The sequence below is a fragment of the Anopheles darlingi genome, chromosome 3 (assembly GCF_943734745.1).
Source record: "Anopheles darlingi chromosome 3, idAnoDarlMG_H_01, whole genome shotgun sequence".
In the NCBI taxonomy this organism is placed as follows: domain Eukaryota; kingdom Metazoa; phylum Arthropoda; class Insecta; order Diptera; family Culicidae; genus Anopheles; species Anopheles darlingi.
Genome location: NC_064875.1, coordinates 60947042 through 60967041, shown reverse-complemented (window position 1 = coordinate 60967041; position 20000 = coordinate 60947042). Strand labels below are relative to the sequence as shown.

General features: G+C 50.4%; 1 protein-coding gene across 14 annotated transcripts in view; it reads left to right on the top strand.

The window, feature by feature from the left end:
* LOC125956735 (protein alan shepard) overlaps positions 1 to 20000 on the top strand; it is a 172411-nt gene that overhangs the window by 123046 nt on the left and 29365 nt on the right. For 13 of the 14 annotated variants that reach the window (XM_049688900.1, XM_049688891.1, XM_049688889.1 and 10 more), the window contains one exon: positions 13328 to 13423. The exons of the other annotated variant lie outside the window; for it this stretch is intronic. In XM_049688900.1, coding sequence (XP_049544857.1) covers positions 13328 to 13423 — 96 coding nt within the window. The remainder of the gene's footprint in view (positions 1 to 13327; positions 13424 to 20000) is intronic. 14 annotated transcript variants of the gene reach the window in all.

Genomic DNA, 20000 nt, shown 5'->3' with positions numbered 1-20000 from the left:
TGTTTTGTCTATAAAAACTAAAAAATGCAACCTTACTTTCGCGATGAAGCTGGTAACAATATTTTGATTCAAACTAAAGCATTGACCTCATCAGCTATTAATCTTATAGTGTTCTTATAATATCCTAAATTTAACCCGTTTTTATGGAATAATTATAAGGGTTCAACAGCATAAACTAAGAGCCTTGCGTTACGTCAAAGCTATATCTAGTCTCTCTTTCACCTACTTTGGGTTATGGTGGTGGCCATGTTGACTCATAATCCGGTAAAATGTGCAATTAAGTTAAAGTGGCAATTGAACTAATTCCGATTGATAAGCTTTGTTTGCTAAATCGTTTCGTTTTAAAAAACGATAAGCGCAAATCGGGAGCATTTCCACCAAATACTAAGCCGATTTCATTCCATTTTAGGAACATTGTACTGAAGCCAACAAAAAAATACCAAGAACTCCTCAACACACCCTCGCTCGCTACCTCTCTCTCTCTCCTCTCCTTCTAGCACTCTTTGGATTATTCACATAAATGCTTAAATCCCACGTACGCGTCGTAGCCAGGTCGTACCGCACGAGCGGAAGGTCAGCGCCCATGGACGCGATCATGTGAACAATTCTTTCAACTCCATCTTTTCCCATTCCATTCCACCTCTCTCTCTCTCCCTGGGCACGGTCGGCCCTTGGGGGCACGGTTTCTGAAAAAACACATTTTTTTGGGCACCCCGCAATGCCCGCAGTGTTACGGGTTACCGCATGGAGTCTCTCATAAAATTATGCAAAGCTTGCGGCTTTCTGCAAGGCAAATGGTAGACTCCCCGCTACCCACGTGTGTCCGTCCGTTCCGGTCCCGGATTTGCTGCCGGGCGCACACGGCCGGTCGACGAGGTCCGACTCCCGGTGCACGAGTGAACGAAATTCGAATTTTATTGAATACTCGAAACATTTCCGGTCGAGCGGAAAGAAGCTGCTGCTCCTGCTGCTGTTGTTGACCTCGAGAACTTCCACAGAGGACGACCGGAGACCGGGGTTTCGGCTGAGAAGCAAAAGCTGCAGAAAACGGATGAATATTTTCCGTATCGATGGAGCTCTCCATCGTTGCCATTCCGTTCCGTGGCTTGGAATGCGCTTTCTACGTTGTTCTTGGTCGAACAACCCCGGCAGAAGTGGCCGGCAACATACAACATACACACAGATGTAATACCGTGATTTGTTGTTGGCGGTAGTCCGAGTAACGCCGTTCCCGCTACTAGATGGTTCTCGATCTATCTTCTCGACACGGCTCTCTGCGTCCACCAACAACACACAGTCACAACACCGTGGTCGCGATGGCGAGTAGGCGAAAGTTTTCCTCCTCGGAAGCGCGGTGCGGTTGCTTGGACGCTTGGTAAATAATTCATTTTGGCGATTATAAGTCGAGAAACTCTTGCCCGAGAGACCCGAAGGACGCACACGTCGTCGTCAGGTGCTCTGCGACGTATGCTAATGCTCGGTGTATGCATCCGCCGCCCTCGTCCGTGCACGTGCCGGAAACAGGGAATGTAATGTCCCTTGGTTGTGAAGGCGGCGGTACCGGGATACCTTGTGTGATACCCAGATCAAAGCGAACATTCTCTTATCGGGCTCTCGGTTCTTCCGCTTAATGTGTGGGCTGTGTAGGTGGAGGGAGAGGTTCACCTGAGAGCGCGCGCGCGCGCGACCGGCATTAGAAAATGCCACGGTCCATGGTCCTTTGCTTGAGGAGCGCAGAGCGCGGCTTCATAATTTACTTCGTTCGCTCGCTCGCTCGTTCGCTGGCGTGTAAGGAAGCTCTAGCGCTAAGGAAGCCGCTTCTAGTACTCCCCAGTGCCCAGTTGACAGACATTTGGGGCACCACCAACCAGCATATCGGCCCGGTATCAGAATCTGGCAAGCACAAGTGTAAAGAGGTGAAAGGTTATGTTATATGCGACCGGTGGGAGTTAAGAATGTGGGTTCGGCGCTGTGACTATACAGAGGCCGCGAACCCCGCGACAGAGAGAGAGAGAGAGGACACACGCTAAGACACGTGAGGAAGGAATTCCGGAACGGAAAATACTTGCACGTTCGCCACTCCCCCGCCGAAACGTGATTTAAATGCTAAATACATCGCCAACTGCTGTGGAAAGTGCGTCGACAAAGTCGCCAAAATGATATGCTGCACGTTAAAGTCGTCTTCGACGGTGTTCTAATCGGACAATCGGAACAGTTCTGCATGTGCCTGGTGTATGGTATGAAGGGATTAAATGTGAATGCAAGCAGCATTGAGGAAATTGATGGTTACTAAAGAATCCAGCGCCTTCTGCACTTCTAACGTATTCTGCTGATGCTGGTGTATCTATGGCAACTGTGCAGACGAATGAAGAGACATTCCTTCTAGACCTTGCTGAATAGGAACAGGAATGCTTGCACTCTCCGTATCTACTATCCCTCTCAGTCTGTATCTATAATCAACATTTTCGAGTAAACAGACGAAATGACGTCACGCCAAACCTAACAAGAAAAACGTTACTTTACGCTCTTTCCGCTGTTCTCTGTGTGAGAGCGTTAGACACACAGCCGAGGCGTACATACGCGTTAGCGATGCGTCACACTTCATTGATGACGTCATCGAATCAGATAACGACTCTGTTCGCCTCTACGCACAGACTACGGCCACAGCGGAAGTGTGCGTGCGAGATTCTTTCATCGGGAATTCCTCCACATCCATCTCCCAATCGCCAAGCTGTTAGCGGTGATGCTGAAGGCGATTATCGAACATCGATTGCGCTGCATTCCAACAGCGACGGGGACGGGGTATGGTCGGTGGCAGTAGCTGAGACGATGCTTAGCGCCTGGGCGCTAAGTGATTTCTGAAGTGCTCTGTGTGCTTCTGTGGTTCTGAAACGCAGCGCAGTAGTCGAGAGAAGAGACCATCGGCACCGGAAATGTAACCGTGAGGGGGTAGCGAGTGTGGTAGCACCGTTTGACATGCGTGACGAAGAGAAGCACTGCACTTCCTGGACTATACCATCATGTCGTGCCAACCGCAAGTGCACCGTTCGTTACCACTACTCTGCTCTGCTTTGGCTAATGTTTGGGCATCCTTGCATCGATTGCCGGTGGATCGTGTGATGGCTTTTCGATTTCGCCATCGCCGGAAGCTGCTGGTTTCGATTGGCAAACATTGGAAGTTCGTCTTCCGGGGGTCTAAGTCGTTTGCAGCTGCTACTGCCGCCAGCCCACTCGAATGCCCACTGGGAACTTCTTCAGACATACAACTCGATGTGAGGTTTTGTGAGGTTATGTGTCGCTTGTACCACCGTCGTCGTCACTCGTCATCGACGGTGGCAGCAGACATCGTATTCTCGGAAGTTACGAATCGAATTTCCGGTTCAATCATGGGTGTGTGCGGATGATGCGCTCTTATTCACTTTACCAAATAGTGAGAGAGAGAGAGAGAGAGAGAGAGAGAGAGAGAGAGAGAGAGAGAGAGAGAGAGAGAGAGAGAAAGTGCAAAGAATGTAGCAGCGCACCGGAGTCGTCTCCTTAACGTACATATCCCTAATGGCGTTGCTATAGATAACCTCGAGTAGTAGTCGGTCTTGCTAAAGTAGCAGTACTCCGGCAATCGAATCAATGTTTCAGAGGATTCGAGGAGCATTTTAGCGGTGAGAGTATCGCGTGACTTCGTGACCGCAGATCTGTAGTAACCTTTTCTTGGCCAAGATTTTTCCGAGAATTCCCTCTGGGGTGGCCAGCGATGTGGGCCCATTGAGCAGCAGCAGCAGCAGCAGCACACCAAAAGCTCGGGCTTATCTCACCGAATTGCCCTAATGGAAGGACGGTGCGGAGCACAAAAAGCGAACCATTTGACATTTGCAATCCACGAAATCGCCACCGCGTACCGGCGGGAGTGCGCCGGATTGACCTTTTTCTCGCCGGAACGTGTGGCACTGAGCCGTGGCACTTTCCAAGCCACCAAGAACCTTCTCTCTCTCTCTCTCTCTCTCTCTCTCTACTGGACCACGGAGGAAACGAAAGGAAAAACAGAGCAAAAAAACGCACATTCCGCATAGCCTACTCGGTATGTGTGCATCTGCTCTTCATTCTCGTGAATACTGCTCGTGGACATCTAAGGCGGCGTCTACCGAAGAAGAAGGAATCGGTCTGGGGAGTTCAGTCCCTACCTCCCGGGGACTCCCTCTCTCTCCCCCCTCTCTTTCTCTCTGGATTGCCCACAAAACCGCAGTCTTTTGAAGGATTTCAACCGGAAACCCCGGAAACTTTGGCGCTCGCCATGCGCCGAGATCTCTGTCGTACCGGGGAGTATTTTCGGCTGTCCCGAGGGCTGTCGTGGCCCCCCTTGTGTGTGTGTGTGTGTGTGTTTGCATTCAGCCAGCGCCCTGGATCCTCACGTAAACCACACACACAGCACGAAAGGAGCAGAAGGGGAAGATGCTGCCGCACGAAAATGCTGCCAAAATCAGGCGAATCATCGTCCTCAGTAGTGGAGGCAGAGGAAGGGAAGGAGTGTGGTTGCTGTAGACATTCCCACTCGGGGCGACATTTCGACGAAGGAGCTACCAGCGGGTTACGCTGCGCCACCTAACCTCACTTCTGGTCTCGCTCTCGCCTCAACCTCTGTCTCGTTGCTCGCTGCCGTTGTCGCATTGTCTGGATATCATGCTCTGGTGTATGGTGGTCGTCCTCTCGTCGCCGGTTGTGGCCTTCCAGAGAAAAGGAAAAGGACAATCGGCAGCAAAACCTCAGAGACACACGAGCTTAAATGATGATGATGATGATGCTGATGATGATGAAGACCGTTGTCGTCATCATCATCATCAGTGGCTCTCTCTTTCTCTCTCTATTTCTTGCCCTCTCTCGCTGTCTCTTTCTGTGCAAATCTCGCCGGAGTAGCGCCAAAGCTTCCCGGAGATCTCGCTGGGAAGATAACAGTAATTAAGCGCAGATCTAGGGATGCTCACCAGCAGCCCACCACACACACACGAGCACACATACACAGCCAGCCTTCCTGGGATGGTGGGGCTGCTGCAGCCTATCTCCGCACTTTACCGCAGGCGAAGGAGAATCGGTAGGCCGCACCCAGATTTGGCCGTGTGCTGCAAATGAAGGGCTCTCGAAGCGGTGGTGGTGGTGTGTAGGAGGGGGTTGTGGCCCTTTACATTTTGACCACCGAACCGGAAACACCGCACACACACACACATACACATATACTTCTGCAATTGTGTAGCATGATGGTCCCATGTGGGTGACGTCATGTAGGTTGTACCTTGTGTAAACGTCATCCCCGGCGGAATCCTTTTTTGTACCGTTTTTTGGTTTTGTTTTGCTAATCAAAATCTCTCGTCCGGAATCCAGGAAGAACCTTGCACATTGCATTGACATACGACATCATTATTTCGAGCATCGCTAGGCAAACGTAGCAAGCCCGGAGCAGTAGCAACTACTGCTGCAGCTGCTACTGTGATGAACCGGCCTACTTTGCACTTAATACGCGGACCGCTCTTGTGCATCACGATGCGATGCGCGTGGTCTGCACGTCTCATTCATTCAACAGTAAAAGCCAGTTTCCGGGTTTCCGGAAGTCTCTTTCGATGGCACGTCAACGAGTATGATGGGGGGCCCCTCTTCTAATCCCATTATTGTCACCACCAATTCCGTGGAGTCTCCTCTTCCGGAGACGCAATGATTGGCCTTATTTGTGCTCCTCACCAGAGCAATATGTTCATCGTCTTCTAGTGCTGCTGCTGCTGCTGCTGCAGAACAAATCTCTCACTTCCGGTCTGTGTGTGCGTGTGTGTGTGTGTCGATTGAGATATTAAAAGTATTTTCACGCCCGGCACCACGCTACCAGAGAGACAGAAACAGAGAGAGACAGAGTATCAGGAGCTGCACCAAGGGACCAGCCATTGTTATTGTCATCAATGGCAGAACACCGCCCGGTACGTGACGACGTTGAGTTGTGGCAATCCCGCGGAAGAGGTGCGACCCCGAAGAGGTCTGGCCTGACCGGGAGCTTATGCTACAATGTGTAGCTCTGGGAATGCGCTTAACTACGAGATACGCGCCGCGCGTTTTGCTGTGGGCTTTCTTTCTATTTGTTTTGCATCACTGTCGCTCTAGTCGCCGTGTCGTTGCGGCGTTAATTGCGTTTCCAGATGCCGAACGCCGGACGTGGCACCGTACGGCACCACGATCGCATGCCTGCGAGCGTGGCCGTTGATGGAAAAAATCAAACGCGAGTAAAATAATATGGTGGCCACTCGGGTCACTACTGGCCATCTGGATAAGCAATCGGAGAATGATCAGCTGCGACGATTACCGTCGTGGCCACGTACGTCACACGCAGTAGCCGAAACGAGCACCAGCAGCTTCCTCACATTCCACGTAAACCCCTCAGTAGTCCATGAATTTGATTTAAACACGAGAGAGAGAGAGCGAAAGAGAGAGACAGACAGACAGACAGAGTAAGTGAGAGAAGGAAGGCAGGATGCTGCGAGTTCATTCATTCTGTCACGTACTGTTGGATGTTGGCAGGGTCCGTGTTCCCGTATTGTCCTATCATTCACCACGCTCACTGTCTCTCTCTCTGTCTCTCTTTCTCTTTCTTTTTATGCTCGCATTTTGACCGCGCATGAGCATCGCTCCCTCGTTCTTTCTCCTTTTCTCTCTCGCTCTCTCTGTGTGGTGAGCATACGGGACCAGCATGACCCACCCATACACAGCATCACAACCATCAAACACACCACGGTTGAGGCATCATCGTGAACCACCGCCTCCGCACCCCTGCCCCTGCCCTTCACGCACGCACGCACGCATCTCTCACGTCGTCGTCGGGCGTCCTGCCGGCATCTCTTTACACTCGAACGCGTCTCTCGACCACTCTCGCGTTGCTCCTTGCCCCGAAGGGACCTCCGGTCTCTGGTCCGGTCTCTGTTCCTGCTGTGCGGCTCCAGAGCCTAGTGCGGCCATCGTTTGTGTACGCGATCGTCTCGATCAGCTCGATCGCCTCGATTCGAGTGGTCATCGTGGTCCCAAGAAGAAGGAGAGGAAAAAAACGGATCTCCTTCTCCGGCGGTGAAGACGAAAACGACGAAAATTCCGATAACATATGGTCCCGCACAGTGCTTGCTGCGTGTAGTGTCCCCCTGTGTGTGTGTGTGTGCGTGTGGTGTGCGATTGGGTTATCATCATCGCCACTGATAAGAGCGCCACGGTCGTCGCGTCGCACTGTGCGTCAGACAAACGACGACGACGGGTTCCGATGAGTAGTGCTCGGTCCATGACAACAACACACCTTGGCTTCATTCATTTTACAATAAGTGTTACCAGAGTGTCACCCACCACCTCTCAAGCGATGATGTTGGCCAACAATTAGAGGCTCACCATCTGGAACACCTCCTCCTTCTCCGTCTCTTATGCTGGCCACCACCATACGGTGTAATGTGTCATTCGTGAATTACGGGCGGCTAGTGCGTAATCGTGCCTCAGAGTGTGTGTTTGAAAGTGATAGAGAGAGAAAGGAATGCTTTTGCGTTCCATATTGTGTACCATATTGTTTGTTGGTCCCGTTGTGATACGGCATAGCACCTCTCGGAATAGGATTATCCCACCTCTCGGAGCGCCGAGCTTTATGTTGTGATCGACCCCCGGAAGTAAGTTTCAAATTCTCAACCACATGTCTCTGTGTGTGTGTATGTGTGTGCTTCCGTGACGCACAATCGAAAGCGGAGAATTCTGTGACATTTCTCGTGGATTCCAATCACGGCCTTGTGTGTGGTGGCGGTGGTGGTGGTAAAATATCCTGATTGATATGAGACTTATTGCTCCGGTTACGGCTGCCATATGGTGCCGCGAATAAGCCTTATCGAGAGCGGCTCGTAATGGATATTCAAACAAGAAAACCGAAACCTCCCGGGGGAGCCCGGGGACGCGCAGCAGCTGTGGAAAGGTGGTCGCACAGTTAGTTCGCCGCCGCTTAATTAAATGCAAACCGCATGGCATTTCGGGAAACATTTTCCTTTTTCTTTCTCTCTCTCTCACCTTCTCCTCTCCACAACAACTCACAAAAGGCCGCATATCCGCAGGACGAGATACGGATCCTTCCCGGAATGGTGCGACCGCGAGACCGACCGGCGGGTTTTTTGGGCTTTTCGGGGCGGAAACGACAGGAAAAGGGTTTTTTGGCAAATGGGGCGAGGCCCCATTACGACCACGACGCGAGGGACACAACGACAACGCTGTGTGTGTGTGTGTGTGGCTCTTGTGTGTTGTCAAACTCAATTATCTAAAACTTTTTACCCGAGCTTCTGCCCGTAGGCCAGACCATCAGGATCAGGAGGATCAGAGGACCCGGGACCAGGAGCAGATAAGGATTGGCAAAACAAGGGGAAAAGCGTGAGCCGTGAGGAGGATGCCGAGACCCGATACACTCCACTGGCGTCTCTCGTTCGGCCCCTGGGAGTGACTGATGTCAAGGCTCTCTCTCTCTCTCTCTCTCTCTCGGGCCATATCACATTCTTTATCACAAAACAGCAGCAGCAGCAGCAGACGACGACAACGGAAGACGAAGACGTGACGCTCGTCGAACGAGAAACTCGATTAAAGTCGTTCCCTTTTGGGTGTGCTGCTGCTGCTGCTGCTGCTGCTGCTGCTGCATCCTAACGCGAGACCACGTGGCTGGAATATAATCAGCACAAAGAGAAGCGATAACGGGGGGAGGGAGACGCGTGCGTGCCTTGGCGGTGTCCGGCTTCGACCGGCAATCCAAAGGAATGAGGGGCATTCGGGAATGAGGACGCGAAGCGTAAGATATGCTGTTGCGTTGCGGAATTGCTCGACAGAGAAGGAGAGAGAGAGGGAGAGATATGCATGCAATCCGTGTGCCGGTGAAGGCCACGTACTTGCAGCAGGAATGTGCAACGTACCACCGTTCTCGTCCACCCCTTCCTGTGGACGTCGCGATTCAATTCGATTCGAAAACCGCGCAACGCCCGCGTACAGATTCCATGATACACGTTCCTCTGGGAGGGATTTGAGAAGAAAGGCAGTCGATAGGACACATAACTAAGGATCAGGATGATGGGTGCGGCGCCCTACAAAGGGTGCTGCATCCTGGAATGTCTTGATCCGACTCAGAAGCTTCGACCCTGGTGGACCTCTTGAGAGAGAACAGCGAGAAAACAATAATTACTCGACACACACGCTTCACGCAGGTCAACAATCCATCTTTTGCGCTACCGGAACACCGGTACGGTGCGCCCTTGGCACTTGGGTCGCGATCCATCTTTGGATTTGTTTGGAAGATGATTAATCCTCGAATCGGTTGTGCTCTGCATCGTGATGACGATGATGATGATGATGATGTGTTCCTTCTCGTGGGTAGCAGTCATTCATCAAGCTCTAGTAGCTCTTTCTCTCTCTCTCACACACACACATATTGGCATCCCTGGGATTAAGAGTTTCCAAAAAGAGCTTCAGCATGTGGTCACCATTATTGTTTTCCGGGAAAATCCATTCGCCCGATCCGATTCCTCGTTTGTCTCGACCACATTAACCAAACTGAGGCCAACCAAAGGGATTGTCTAGCGTTCCCGTTCGTGCTCCGTGCGCTCTCTAGTTCTAGATATTCATTAACTTCTCCAAGCTTCAAGGCTTCTGAAGTGGGCTGACGCGAGTAAGGGAAGAAGGAATATCGCGACCTTCTGCTACATTCGTTTTCCATATCAGACCTAATTTCACCTTTTGCTGCTTTGGTAATTCGCGTGCACAAGCGGCACAATGGTTTGTGGCTTGAGCTAGAGGGTTAGAAGAGGTGAGCATCAGACCACCACCACAATCACCACAAACCACGCAGCATCATTAATCTTTGCCATTAAATTTACTGTTTACGGCCACAGAAAGGGAGTAGAAAGGGAGAGAGAGAGAGAGAGAGAGAGAGAGAGAGAGCCCTACGGTTGGTCCCACGACAAGATATGATAGAAAGCACCATCGCCAGCACACCATCTCCATCGCGGGGTATCGTGAATGATGGAAAAACCACATTTTCCAGCCCCCGCGCGATGAGGCGCGCTGCCACCTACACCGGGCGGCGGTCACATTCCGTTGTCGATCGTTATCGTTCGTTCGTTCGTTCGTTCGCTCGGTCCCGGTTGCGTTATGCGGCCCGGCGAGGACCGGAGCTTGTTGGTTCTGGTCGATTGCCCCGTCGAGGTGCGAAAATTATTCATCCCTTTTTGCCGTTCCCGGGAATGGGGTGGGAGGACAATTAAGCATAAAAAAGGAGGGAAGGAAAACGTGATCAACGGTTAACCGGAAACGGGGCCAGAAAATGGTAAGCAATAGCTATGAGGAATTCGTTCGTTTGACGGTTTATGGGAAGCGATAAGGATGGGGCATCATCTCCCGGGGCATCTCTCGGGGCATCTCGTCTAGATGAGTTATCGAATCAACCACAGGTCCCTGGTCTGGTGGGACTGACACTAATCGACGGCCGTACCAAGATCCTCCGTCCCCGGGGGGAAGGGGGAGCTTTATGAGAGGTCGTAATGGTTTGTGGTGCCGATGGCGATGGCGATGGCGCGGCGCGCGGTTAGGGCAAGGAATATGCAAATAGTGTCAGAGTGTGTGGGATCGATTGGATTGGATTATCAATTTGCATTCACAACAATGTCCTGTCCCGGAATCCTGTGTGCTGGACCTACCTGCTGGACAGGATCCTCCAGGAAGAGCGGCTAGGCGAAACCAACATCCAATCCAATCAGCTTTCGACCTTCCCAGAAGGGACGATGTCCGAGCGGAATGTCCCGTTCCTTTGCGAGCCCGAGGAATGTTTCATCTTTCCGTAGTCGACGGTGCAAGCACTCGATCTTTAAGGGATGGACACAAGACTCTCTCTATCTCACTCTCTCTCTCTCTTAAGGGCAGCAGATTAGTGCCAAGACATCGTCATCGTATACCAAGTGGCGAATGTACTGTAGTAGCTTAAGCTTTGGTACCGATTTCGAGTGGCAAATGTGTAAACACAACGCGAACGCGGTAGAAATGGTCATTTCGGGGTCCGGGAATTCATTAATATTTAGAACGGAGCATTGCAAATGAGGCAGGATTAAGGCAAAGCGCGACAAACAAGTATTGGAGCGGAATTCTACTTTACCATTTCGTTGGATTTTTTGGGTAGTTCTAGTAGCATAAATTTTACTGATTACTGAGCATAATCTAGCAGCGTATTTCGTATGTTTGGTCTCTAGACTCTTAATGCTATTCGTGTGTTTTATAAAAATTTTGAGCGAGCAATGGTGCAATTAATAGATCGAGATTTTGGTAGTCCAGATCACGAATAAATACATAGACGAAACCTTATTGATGAGATAAGCTCGACTATAGAATATTATAACATAGGGTACATTTTTCTAATGAATTCAATATAACCAACATTGATTAGCACAACAACAAAAATTGTATAGTCTACCGGAACTCAATTCTTACATTAGTTGATGTTCAAATAAATTTATGCAACTGCCAAAAAGGGAGGGAATATAATAGAGAATCTTCATCTACCCGATCACTACAGACACGCCTTGAGCGCTGGCAACAATTATTCTATTCGTGATTCGATTAATGGCACAAACCTGACACGATTTGGTGTCAAATCGAGACACATTTCGCCACCTACGGAGACGGAGGCGAAGAAGATGTATCTCCACGCCATATATCCGCTTTCCGTGGATACCTGAGGCGGCACAAGACACCGGCCGGTTAATGGCAGCAGAAGACACCTTCGACGGCGACGGCGGCGACGACCATGCGTACGTGCAATGACCGTATGATTGATGGTGTGGCCGTAATCAATCAAATGGGCCACCAAAAGGGGGAGGAACGGAGACGGCACCCTGAACGCCGCGCTCCCCGATAGCAATGTTGATGTTGGCGGATGTCAAATCAAACTCAGTGTCCACTTCCATCCATCCATTGCCCTCCCCCCTGACGTAGTTGTTGACCCCGCATTTCACGTGCGTCAAAAATCTCGTATTTACTTAAGACGATACCACACGGGGATCGTAAATTATCTAGCTCGCGAGCTGTGGACCCTGTAGATTGCCTTATCACGACAAATCACGACCATCGAAATCGATCGCAGATTGCTGTTGGGGTTGGGGTCCACATCAACAGGTGGTGGTGGTGCTTACGAGATCCCGCTGCTGTCGGTTGCCCGTTTTCGAAGCTTCATCATGTAGCCATAACAGTAGCCTCTTCTTTCCAGAACTAACTACTCTCTCGGTTGTAATGCTTTCCGAGGATTAAACCGAGAGAAGAGGAGGAAGAAGGCATTTATGGCTGTGGCAGGAAGAAGAGGAGATGATAGGATGCTGCTGGCACCCGAGCAATACTTTGCAATCAAGTGGCTGCTTGTAACGCCATTAGCCACTCAATCCAGCTGGCTGGTGAACACACACACACGCACACACGGCGGCAACGGATGTCATCACCGCTGATACACACTGATGGCACCATATGGTGGCATTGCATTGCGCCATTTCCGTTACACCGTACGACATACGGAACATATCGCGTCACTCTTGATGCCATACCATGTAACGCCTTGGATCGATCGATCGATATCCGGATCTAGCGTAGGATTGGGAGTGTGTGTGTTCCGCGTACTCCGTGCCTGCGTGTAGCAGGCAACACAACATGGCAGCCATAGGGACCGGTGCTAGTGTGGAAAACAATTTCGTTACAAATCCCCGTTACAATGTCAAATGGCAATGAGTGTACTCGTCTCCGTGTGTTCGTGTCCGTGTGTGTGTGTGTGTGTGGGATGGTGCCACATGATGATGATGGTGGTGGTTCTTATCTCAATGGCAGCATCATATAACATTTCTGATGATGGTGATCCCCCCCTGGTGGTGGTGTCACTGGCTGCGCATCGCATCGGAACATCGAGTCCTGTTTTAGATACCATAAGATGAATGCTCAGCATTTTGAAGTTTTCTGTGCTGGAGGAATTGAGAATTTTGCTTTGCTTTTTTCTGCGGTGGACGCGCGAGTGCACCTTTGGAGTGTGCAATCCCCGGGTATAAGAAGTTTCCTTTCACGGGGAAAAAGTTTTCTCTTTTGAATTTTCATTAAAAACCAGTAACCAACAACCAGAATAGAAGAATCCCGCATCCCAATGCTCTCTCATGCTAATCATGGACTCTTCTTCGTTTCTTTTTCTTCCTCTCTCTCTCTCTCTCTCTCTCTCTCTCTCTCTCTCTCTCTCTCTCTCTTTCTCTCTCTCTCTCTCTCTCTCTCTCTCTCTCTCTCTCTCTCGCAGGTAATCTTTGAAACCCCTCATCCTACAATCGCTGCCCCCCCGGTGACGGTGGTGACCGCAAAGCAAAGGCAGCGCTGCTTTGCAACCGACCGAGAGGTAAATGGTGCAGGAGAAAACCCCTCGTATCATCGTAGCAAGTTCCCTCCAAATCAGCCAGCCCAGGCCACCCACCCAACCCTGCCGGCCAACAGCACATTAACAATTGAAATTTAATGTAGTGTAATAGCGGGTCCGGACCCCGTCCTCTCAATAGGACGTAACGGCGGGAAGGGAGCATTCTGTTTTCTTTCCCTCATCAGGACCTTTGGCTGTGTATGTGTGTGTGTGTATGTGTGTGTGTGTATGTGTGTTGTACGAGCCCGATAATTACTGATAAAATCTGCGGCGTCAGCAGTGCGCGCCATCGCAGTGGCAAAGTGGTCTAGTAGCCATCTTCTTCTCTGCACCGGACCGACTTTTGTCTCTTTCGTTCGCTCGGTCTCGGTTCACCAGGACTGAAAAGGGCTACTAGGTTGCTCCAAAAAACGGACACAGATTTATGCGGAATCCCTAAATTAGCTATCCGTTTTTAATGCCTCAACAGAGGTCGAGAGAGGTCTTATCGTAAAGTTTCATCGCCACAAGACCACCGGCAGCAGCAGCAGCAGCAGTAGGCTGTTGTCACACACACACACAAACACACAGGGAGGGAAAAGCGGAAGCAAAAGTTGTTTTCCATTTGTGGGCGCGACACCTAGTGACAGAAGAGAAAGAGAGAAAGCCACAAAGATAGAGAGAGCGAGAGAGATTTTCCCAGTTAGTTCCCGAGGTTTTGAGGAGGGCGAAAAAAACAACGCGGGTACACCAAACGGAAAAGCCATCAGGGAGCAGCAGCGCCCCCATTTTCCACAATCTGTTCCAATCTTCTGCCCAAGACACTACCAACAGCGAGCGAGCGAACGAACGAACGAACGAAAACGCATGTTTTGATCAGCAAAAAGCGAGAAATGAAATTCGAACGCAACGAAAAATTCACCAGAGAAAAATCAGAGTGCTTGGATCCGCTCTGGTGCTCGATGGTCGCGAGCCCTAGCAACTGGCAGGATGGACACTGCTGCTGTGAGACTTGTTTGCTAGTGGTGGTGGTGGTGGTGGTGTTGGTTTGCTGGAAAAGCTCGCGCAGTGGCCAATATCAAATTATGAAGATAAAGTTTTGGAAAATTATGTTTTCCACCAGAGGAACGCCCCGCCCGGCCAGTCAGCTTTCTCTCTCTCTTCTCCGTTCTCACCGCCTCTCCCTCTCTGTCTAATCTTAGTTTGATCATATTTTATGCAAAAGTTAATGCAATGTCCTGGCTGGCATCATCGTTGTGGTCCAGCGTTGGTGTCGCTCGATAAGTACGGCGTTGAATGGCCAAGGCAAGGGGGGTCAACATGATCCTGATGGTAGGTGTTGTGCGAAGAAAAACGCCACACGATCGGTTTTCTCTCTTCTTTTGATTCAAACTTGAAGGGGGGTGGTTCGTGGAAAACACAATTTTTCACTTCAATTTCCCGGTTCCGATTCCCTTAGATATGGTTCCTTAGTGTCACCATGTTTTGGCAGCGACCACGAAAACCGACCAGACATTGCCAGAGACAAGAATTTAATGAAAATTTTCTCAACTCACTCACTGCGAACGCGACGACCTATGATAAGAGCGAAAATGCGGACGGATGGCCGGAACGCCATGACATGTCCAACGAATCCGCATTACAACCCGTTCTCCCCCGGCACGATGGCCAAGGGAAATATCATCCATTCAGAGGGCATGCTGCTGCTGCTGCTGCTGCTTGATTCCTCTCTTCCTCTCGCTTTGCATAATGACGCGCCGATGTGATGATGGTGCGCAATACGAACCACCACCAGCAGCACCGGGAGCAGCGAGCAGCAAACGTAGGAATGCCCGGAGACCGGAGCACAAATCCGGGAATCCCGGAAGTCGTGAGTGTCGAGCGCGGGATCCTCTTTATTGTTTGGAATAAATTTTCCTCGTGCGCACTCTCCTCCCCTCTCTTACAGGGAGGCTTTCTTTTGTCTTTCACTCCGGTTGGAGGAAGGAACCCCCCCTCCGGCAGCATCGTCATCCTCCGTTTCGTATTGGGATGTGTGTCAAGGGATGGCCGCGCGGTGGAGGGTTTACTTCATCCTTACCACCTCCTGTTTCACTTTAATGCAGCTTTCCGGCCAATATTCCAATACCACCATGGAGGGGACATCCCCCCCCCCCCCACTCCATCACCTCCCTTTGGAGTTTGGAGCTGGAGACCCATTGACGCGGAAATGCTGATTGTCGCTCCGACACCATCCTCCACCGGATCGCATGCGAGGGTTCCACGGGATGTTCTTTTATTTTAGCATTTCCCCAACGCCCTCTCCCCTCTTTTGACACCCCAAAAAGGAGCACGTGTGTCCGTATGTATGTGTGCTTAGTATCGTCACAACGACGCCTTATCGTTCGCACGCTCACTGACGGTGCGTTTGATTCGATTTGACTCCGGCAATCCTTGCCATTTGCTTTATTCATGCAGCAGCAGCAGCAGCAGCAGCGTGGAAAGCGTGGAAAAAGGGGAAATGGTTCCGGACCGTGGGACGGGGAAAGCTATCGAAATCAGTCACCTCATTCACACACGATTTGTGCGTTCTTCGCCACCGCCAGCTTCTTCTTCTTCATCCTCTGCTGATAAGAAACCTAGTCCCTGCGTCTCTCTGTTTGTGTGTTCATCGAAGCGACGTGTTTGTTCGTCGTCGCGTTTCGCGCAAATCGCGTGCCAAAGGCTCATGCTCCTTCCCCACGAAAAAAAGGATGCGCGTGTGTGTGTCGCCTTCGTTGATTTGAGCCTTCACAGCCTTCTTTTCACGTTTCGTTTCCACCAATGTCACGTTGATAAGATTATGCGGCACACACTCGCACCCAGTGTGGCAGCAATGCTACGCTCAAAGCGTGCACGCATCAAATGGTAACCTTCCCTCTAAAACATCCTCTTCCTGGAGGGAAAACGGAAGGTGAAAGCACTGGGGATTGAGGGTGGAAAACGCTCCATTCGTTGGAGAAAAAATATGGAGAAAATAAATGGAAGCAACGAACCATCAAAGAGCATCGCTCGCATTAGCGCCCCGAGCATAGAGGAGGCGTCGGGCCTACCTTTCCGGAGGTGACACGTCCACCTTCTCTTTCCTTCCTCCCTTTACAAAAAAGTAGCGCTCCACCCACCTCCTCTCTGCGTATTAATTTCCCAATCGCGACCTTTCTCGGTGCTTTCTCGGTGGCTTCTTGCTCTCACGCTCACCGGCTACATCCTTTCCGTGTTTCTGTCGGAAAGTTTCCTTTGCCTTTCCTCCTACGGCCATCTGCGGAAAGACACGACACGACACCAAGGAAGAAGGTCCATTTGGTGGCAGGGGAGGTTTTTTTTATCGAGGGTATGATTAAATGCGTGGCAAATCAGGATAATTATTTGAAAGCATATCAATCTCCAATTTGACAAAGGTTAACACGATTCTGTTTTTCTTCCTGTTTCCTTTTTTTGTCATTTGTGAGTGTAACGGACATTTCCATCTCTAAAACAACGCTCAAAAAAGGGGAAAGAAAAAGGGACAAATTGGTTCGACAGAAGTGGACAGAGCACAGCCGCCGCGTGGTTTATGAGTGACGCGGATGTTGCACACCGCTGTGCGAAAGTGTTGGCCCAAGCGGTCGTAATTGCCATTTTGTATTCTGTTTAATGTTATTCCTGTTTTTATTAAACAAAAGTTCAGCAGCTGTTACACATTACTCGTTGCATCTGCCCAGTATGATAACAATGCTAACTGTTTTCATGAATTCAGAGCAAATAATGGGAAGCACACGTTTAGACAAAGGATAATCACTAAGCAAATGCCTCATTACTTTAACAGTTATGAGAAGATGTTGAATGAGGCGTCAAATATTAATACCGCGTGGCGCAACTATTCTATTAATCGTTACGCTAAAGGACAATAGCAAAAATCATCTTTACAGGTTCTTTTGTCGGTACAAATCGGTACTTAATTGTAACACAGCATTTGCATAGCTCCTATTGAGTCGAAATCCAATAGCGAAGCTCCCATCTAGAACAATACTTTTGACCGGCACTTTGCGATGTTCCCTGACGGAAAAAAAGGATCCCATCACGCTTTCTGACCTTCGTCATTTGTCGTTGACATCCGCCATCGCCAGTGCTCGGACCCCGACCTCCTCCGTGGCTCCGTGCATGGCGCTTCAGGCGCTGGAAACGTGAAAACTCGCGAAGATGAATACTCTGACACGGTTGACAGCCACAAAGGACGAACCGGACCCCGGACCGAGAAAAAGAGAAGACCCTCGACGAGGCGACACATCCGATGGGACCACCACCATCACCTTCGGTTGGCCACATTTTGCATTTCATTTTGCGCCTTGACCGCCACTTCCGTGGGTGCAACGCGTGCGGCGAACTCAAACATTCCGCGCCCGGATTGTCAGGTCAAGCCAACGGACAGTCAGACAGACAGACAGTAAGAGAGCGGCGGCAGTAACAGCGGCTGCCAGCGGGCTAATATGATTACAAATTTTAATTACTTTTACTTCGCGTACCGCAGTTCCGGTTGGCCCATCCGTGCATTCTGTGGATGGGTGGGGAAGGCCTGGGAAAAAATCAAAATGGCTTTCGCTGCAAACTTTGTGGCCATCCCGAGGAGAAGAAAGGACATTCCGTATCCTAGCATGTAGCGCGTCTTCCGCGTAACCGGGTTTGGTGTGTGGAATGTTTCTCGCTAACTTATCGGATGATTTATCGGGATACCAAGGGCCGCGCTGCTGCGCCGTAATAGCCCAAGCCCAAGCCCGACCCCAAGGTACACCGGAAGGGTAAGGTGTAATCGATTAATGGAATCGCGCAACGCCGAAGCAATAAAAGTTGAGTTGAAAGTTGAAGCACATTTTTAACATAAATGATGCCAGATGCACGGTAAAGTCCCTCGTTAGTCGACCTCCTCTCGGCTCTCTATCGGTCCCGTGTTTTGGGTCATGCGCCCCATTAGTAGCCTCCCCTTCCCACACCGGACCGTACGTAACGTACGCACGCACACTAGCTGTCAGAATTGGCAATCGGACATTCGTTCGGAGCCGGTTTGGGGGGGGGGTGAAGAGAAGGTGGAAGGAATGGTAATTATGATAAATTTCCCATAAATTCTGTGCCAAATGAAAGGTCGAAGGAAGGATGGATGCTGCAGGATGCTGGATATTTCAGGGTTCGCTTCCGGCCAAGAGCCGGGTTAGGGTCTTAATTGGTGGAGGGACTTGGTCCTTGAAAAGTCTTTCAAAAGTTTAGAACTCTGGAAGCGACCATTTCGAGCGACTGAACACCGATTGAGAGGCCCGTCTGACCTGCTCCTCTACAGGCTTGCTGGTGCGGAACAGTATCACGACCCCGATCCGGTAGTTACGACTCCCAAAAACCTCGAACCGCGTCATAATGGTCATAATTATCGTCATAACGGTTCCGGCTACCTCGTTGCAGGGGGGCACTTCTCTCCGGCAATGCCTCTTATCAGTGTTACACCAACAATGCTAACGCACACACACGCGCTTTTAGATGTGAAAAGTATGAATCATTTCAAGGGATGATTATATGTTGCTCTGGCGGTGACATCGATGACCGAATCCACCTCCTGTGAGTACGAAATTCCTGTGTTCGACCAAGGGATTGGTGTGCACTATATGATCCGCCATAGTGAGACCATTGGACTCTCTGCCAACACCATCGCTGACCATCAATTCGCATTTCGATACGGTCCTGCTGTTTGAGTAGTGTTTATGTGCGTGTCCTGTGTGCACCCAAGCGGTAATATTGTTTTGGTTGTATAGACCGACGCGTTCGCGTTGTGTTGTGCGATAAGCGGCAACTAGCGATAAGCTCGTCTACGACGCCACCCACGGTATGACGCCCCATTTCGGCGCATTTCGATATGCACATTTTCGACCAAATGCCAAAACTCCATTGCCACTGGACGCCCACCCACCAGTGGCAGATAGTGTAACGTTCAGTCGGTTAATTTTCCCCGGGAATCGATACGTCGTGCGTCAATCAGCACCGAACCGAAGCCACGAATTTGAAACAGATTCCAAGGAAGGAATTCCCGTACGATTAGCGACAATAGCTGAACGCGTTGGTTGAATCCATGTTTGATGCCGGTACACACACTTGGCATCATGGCGGCCAATTATCGCCCTGGGCCTCGGTCTTTTTGCTTTCAATGTCCTCGTCCCCGTTCGCCAGACACCACCAGAATGGAACGTTGCACGGGGTGGTTCCTACACGCGCAATCAGATCAACGGTTGTTGGTGATGTCGCTTTGCTCCGCAGACGAGTAAAACGCACAGGGTTTGCAATGCTGCTTATCATTAAACGGAAGTTCAGCATTCTATAGGCACACCATAAGTGTACCGACTGTGTGCGTGTGTGTGGTCCGTGGAAGAAAGGCAGAACAAAATGAAGAAAAAGAAGAAGGAAAAGCTTGCCAGCCACGACCAACAACTCTCCGGCCGCCTGACAATGGTTTTGTGCGTTCTACGGGTACGTAGAATTTTGAACCTCTTATCACCATCCGCTGATAGCGATGGTCCCCGAGTGTATGTGCAGTAATACCAAAGAG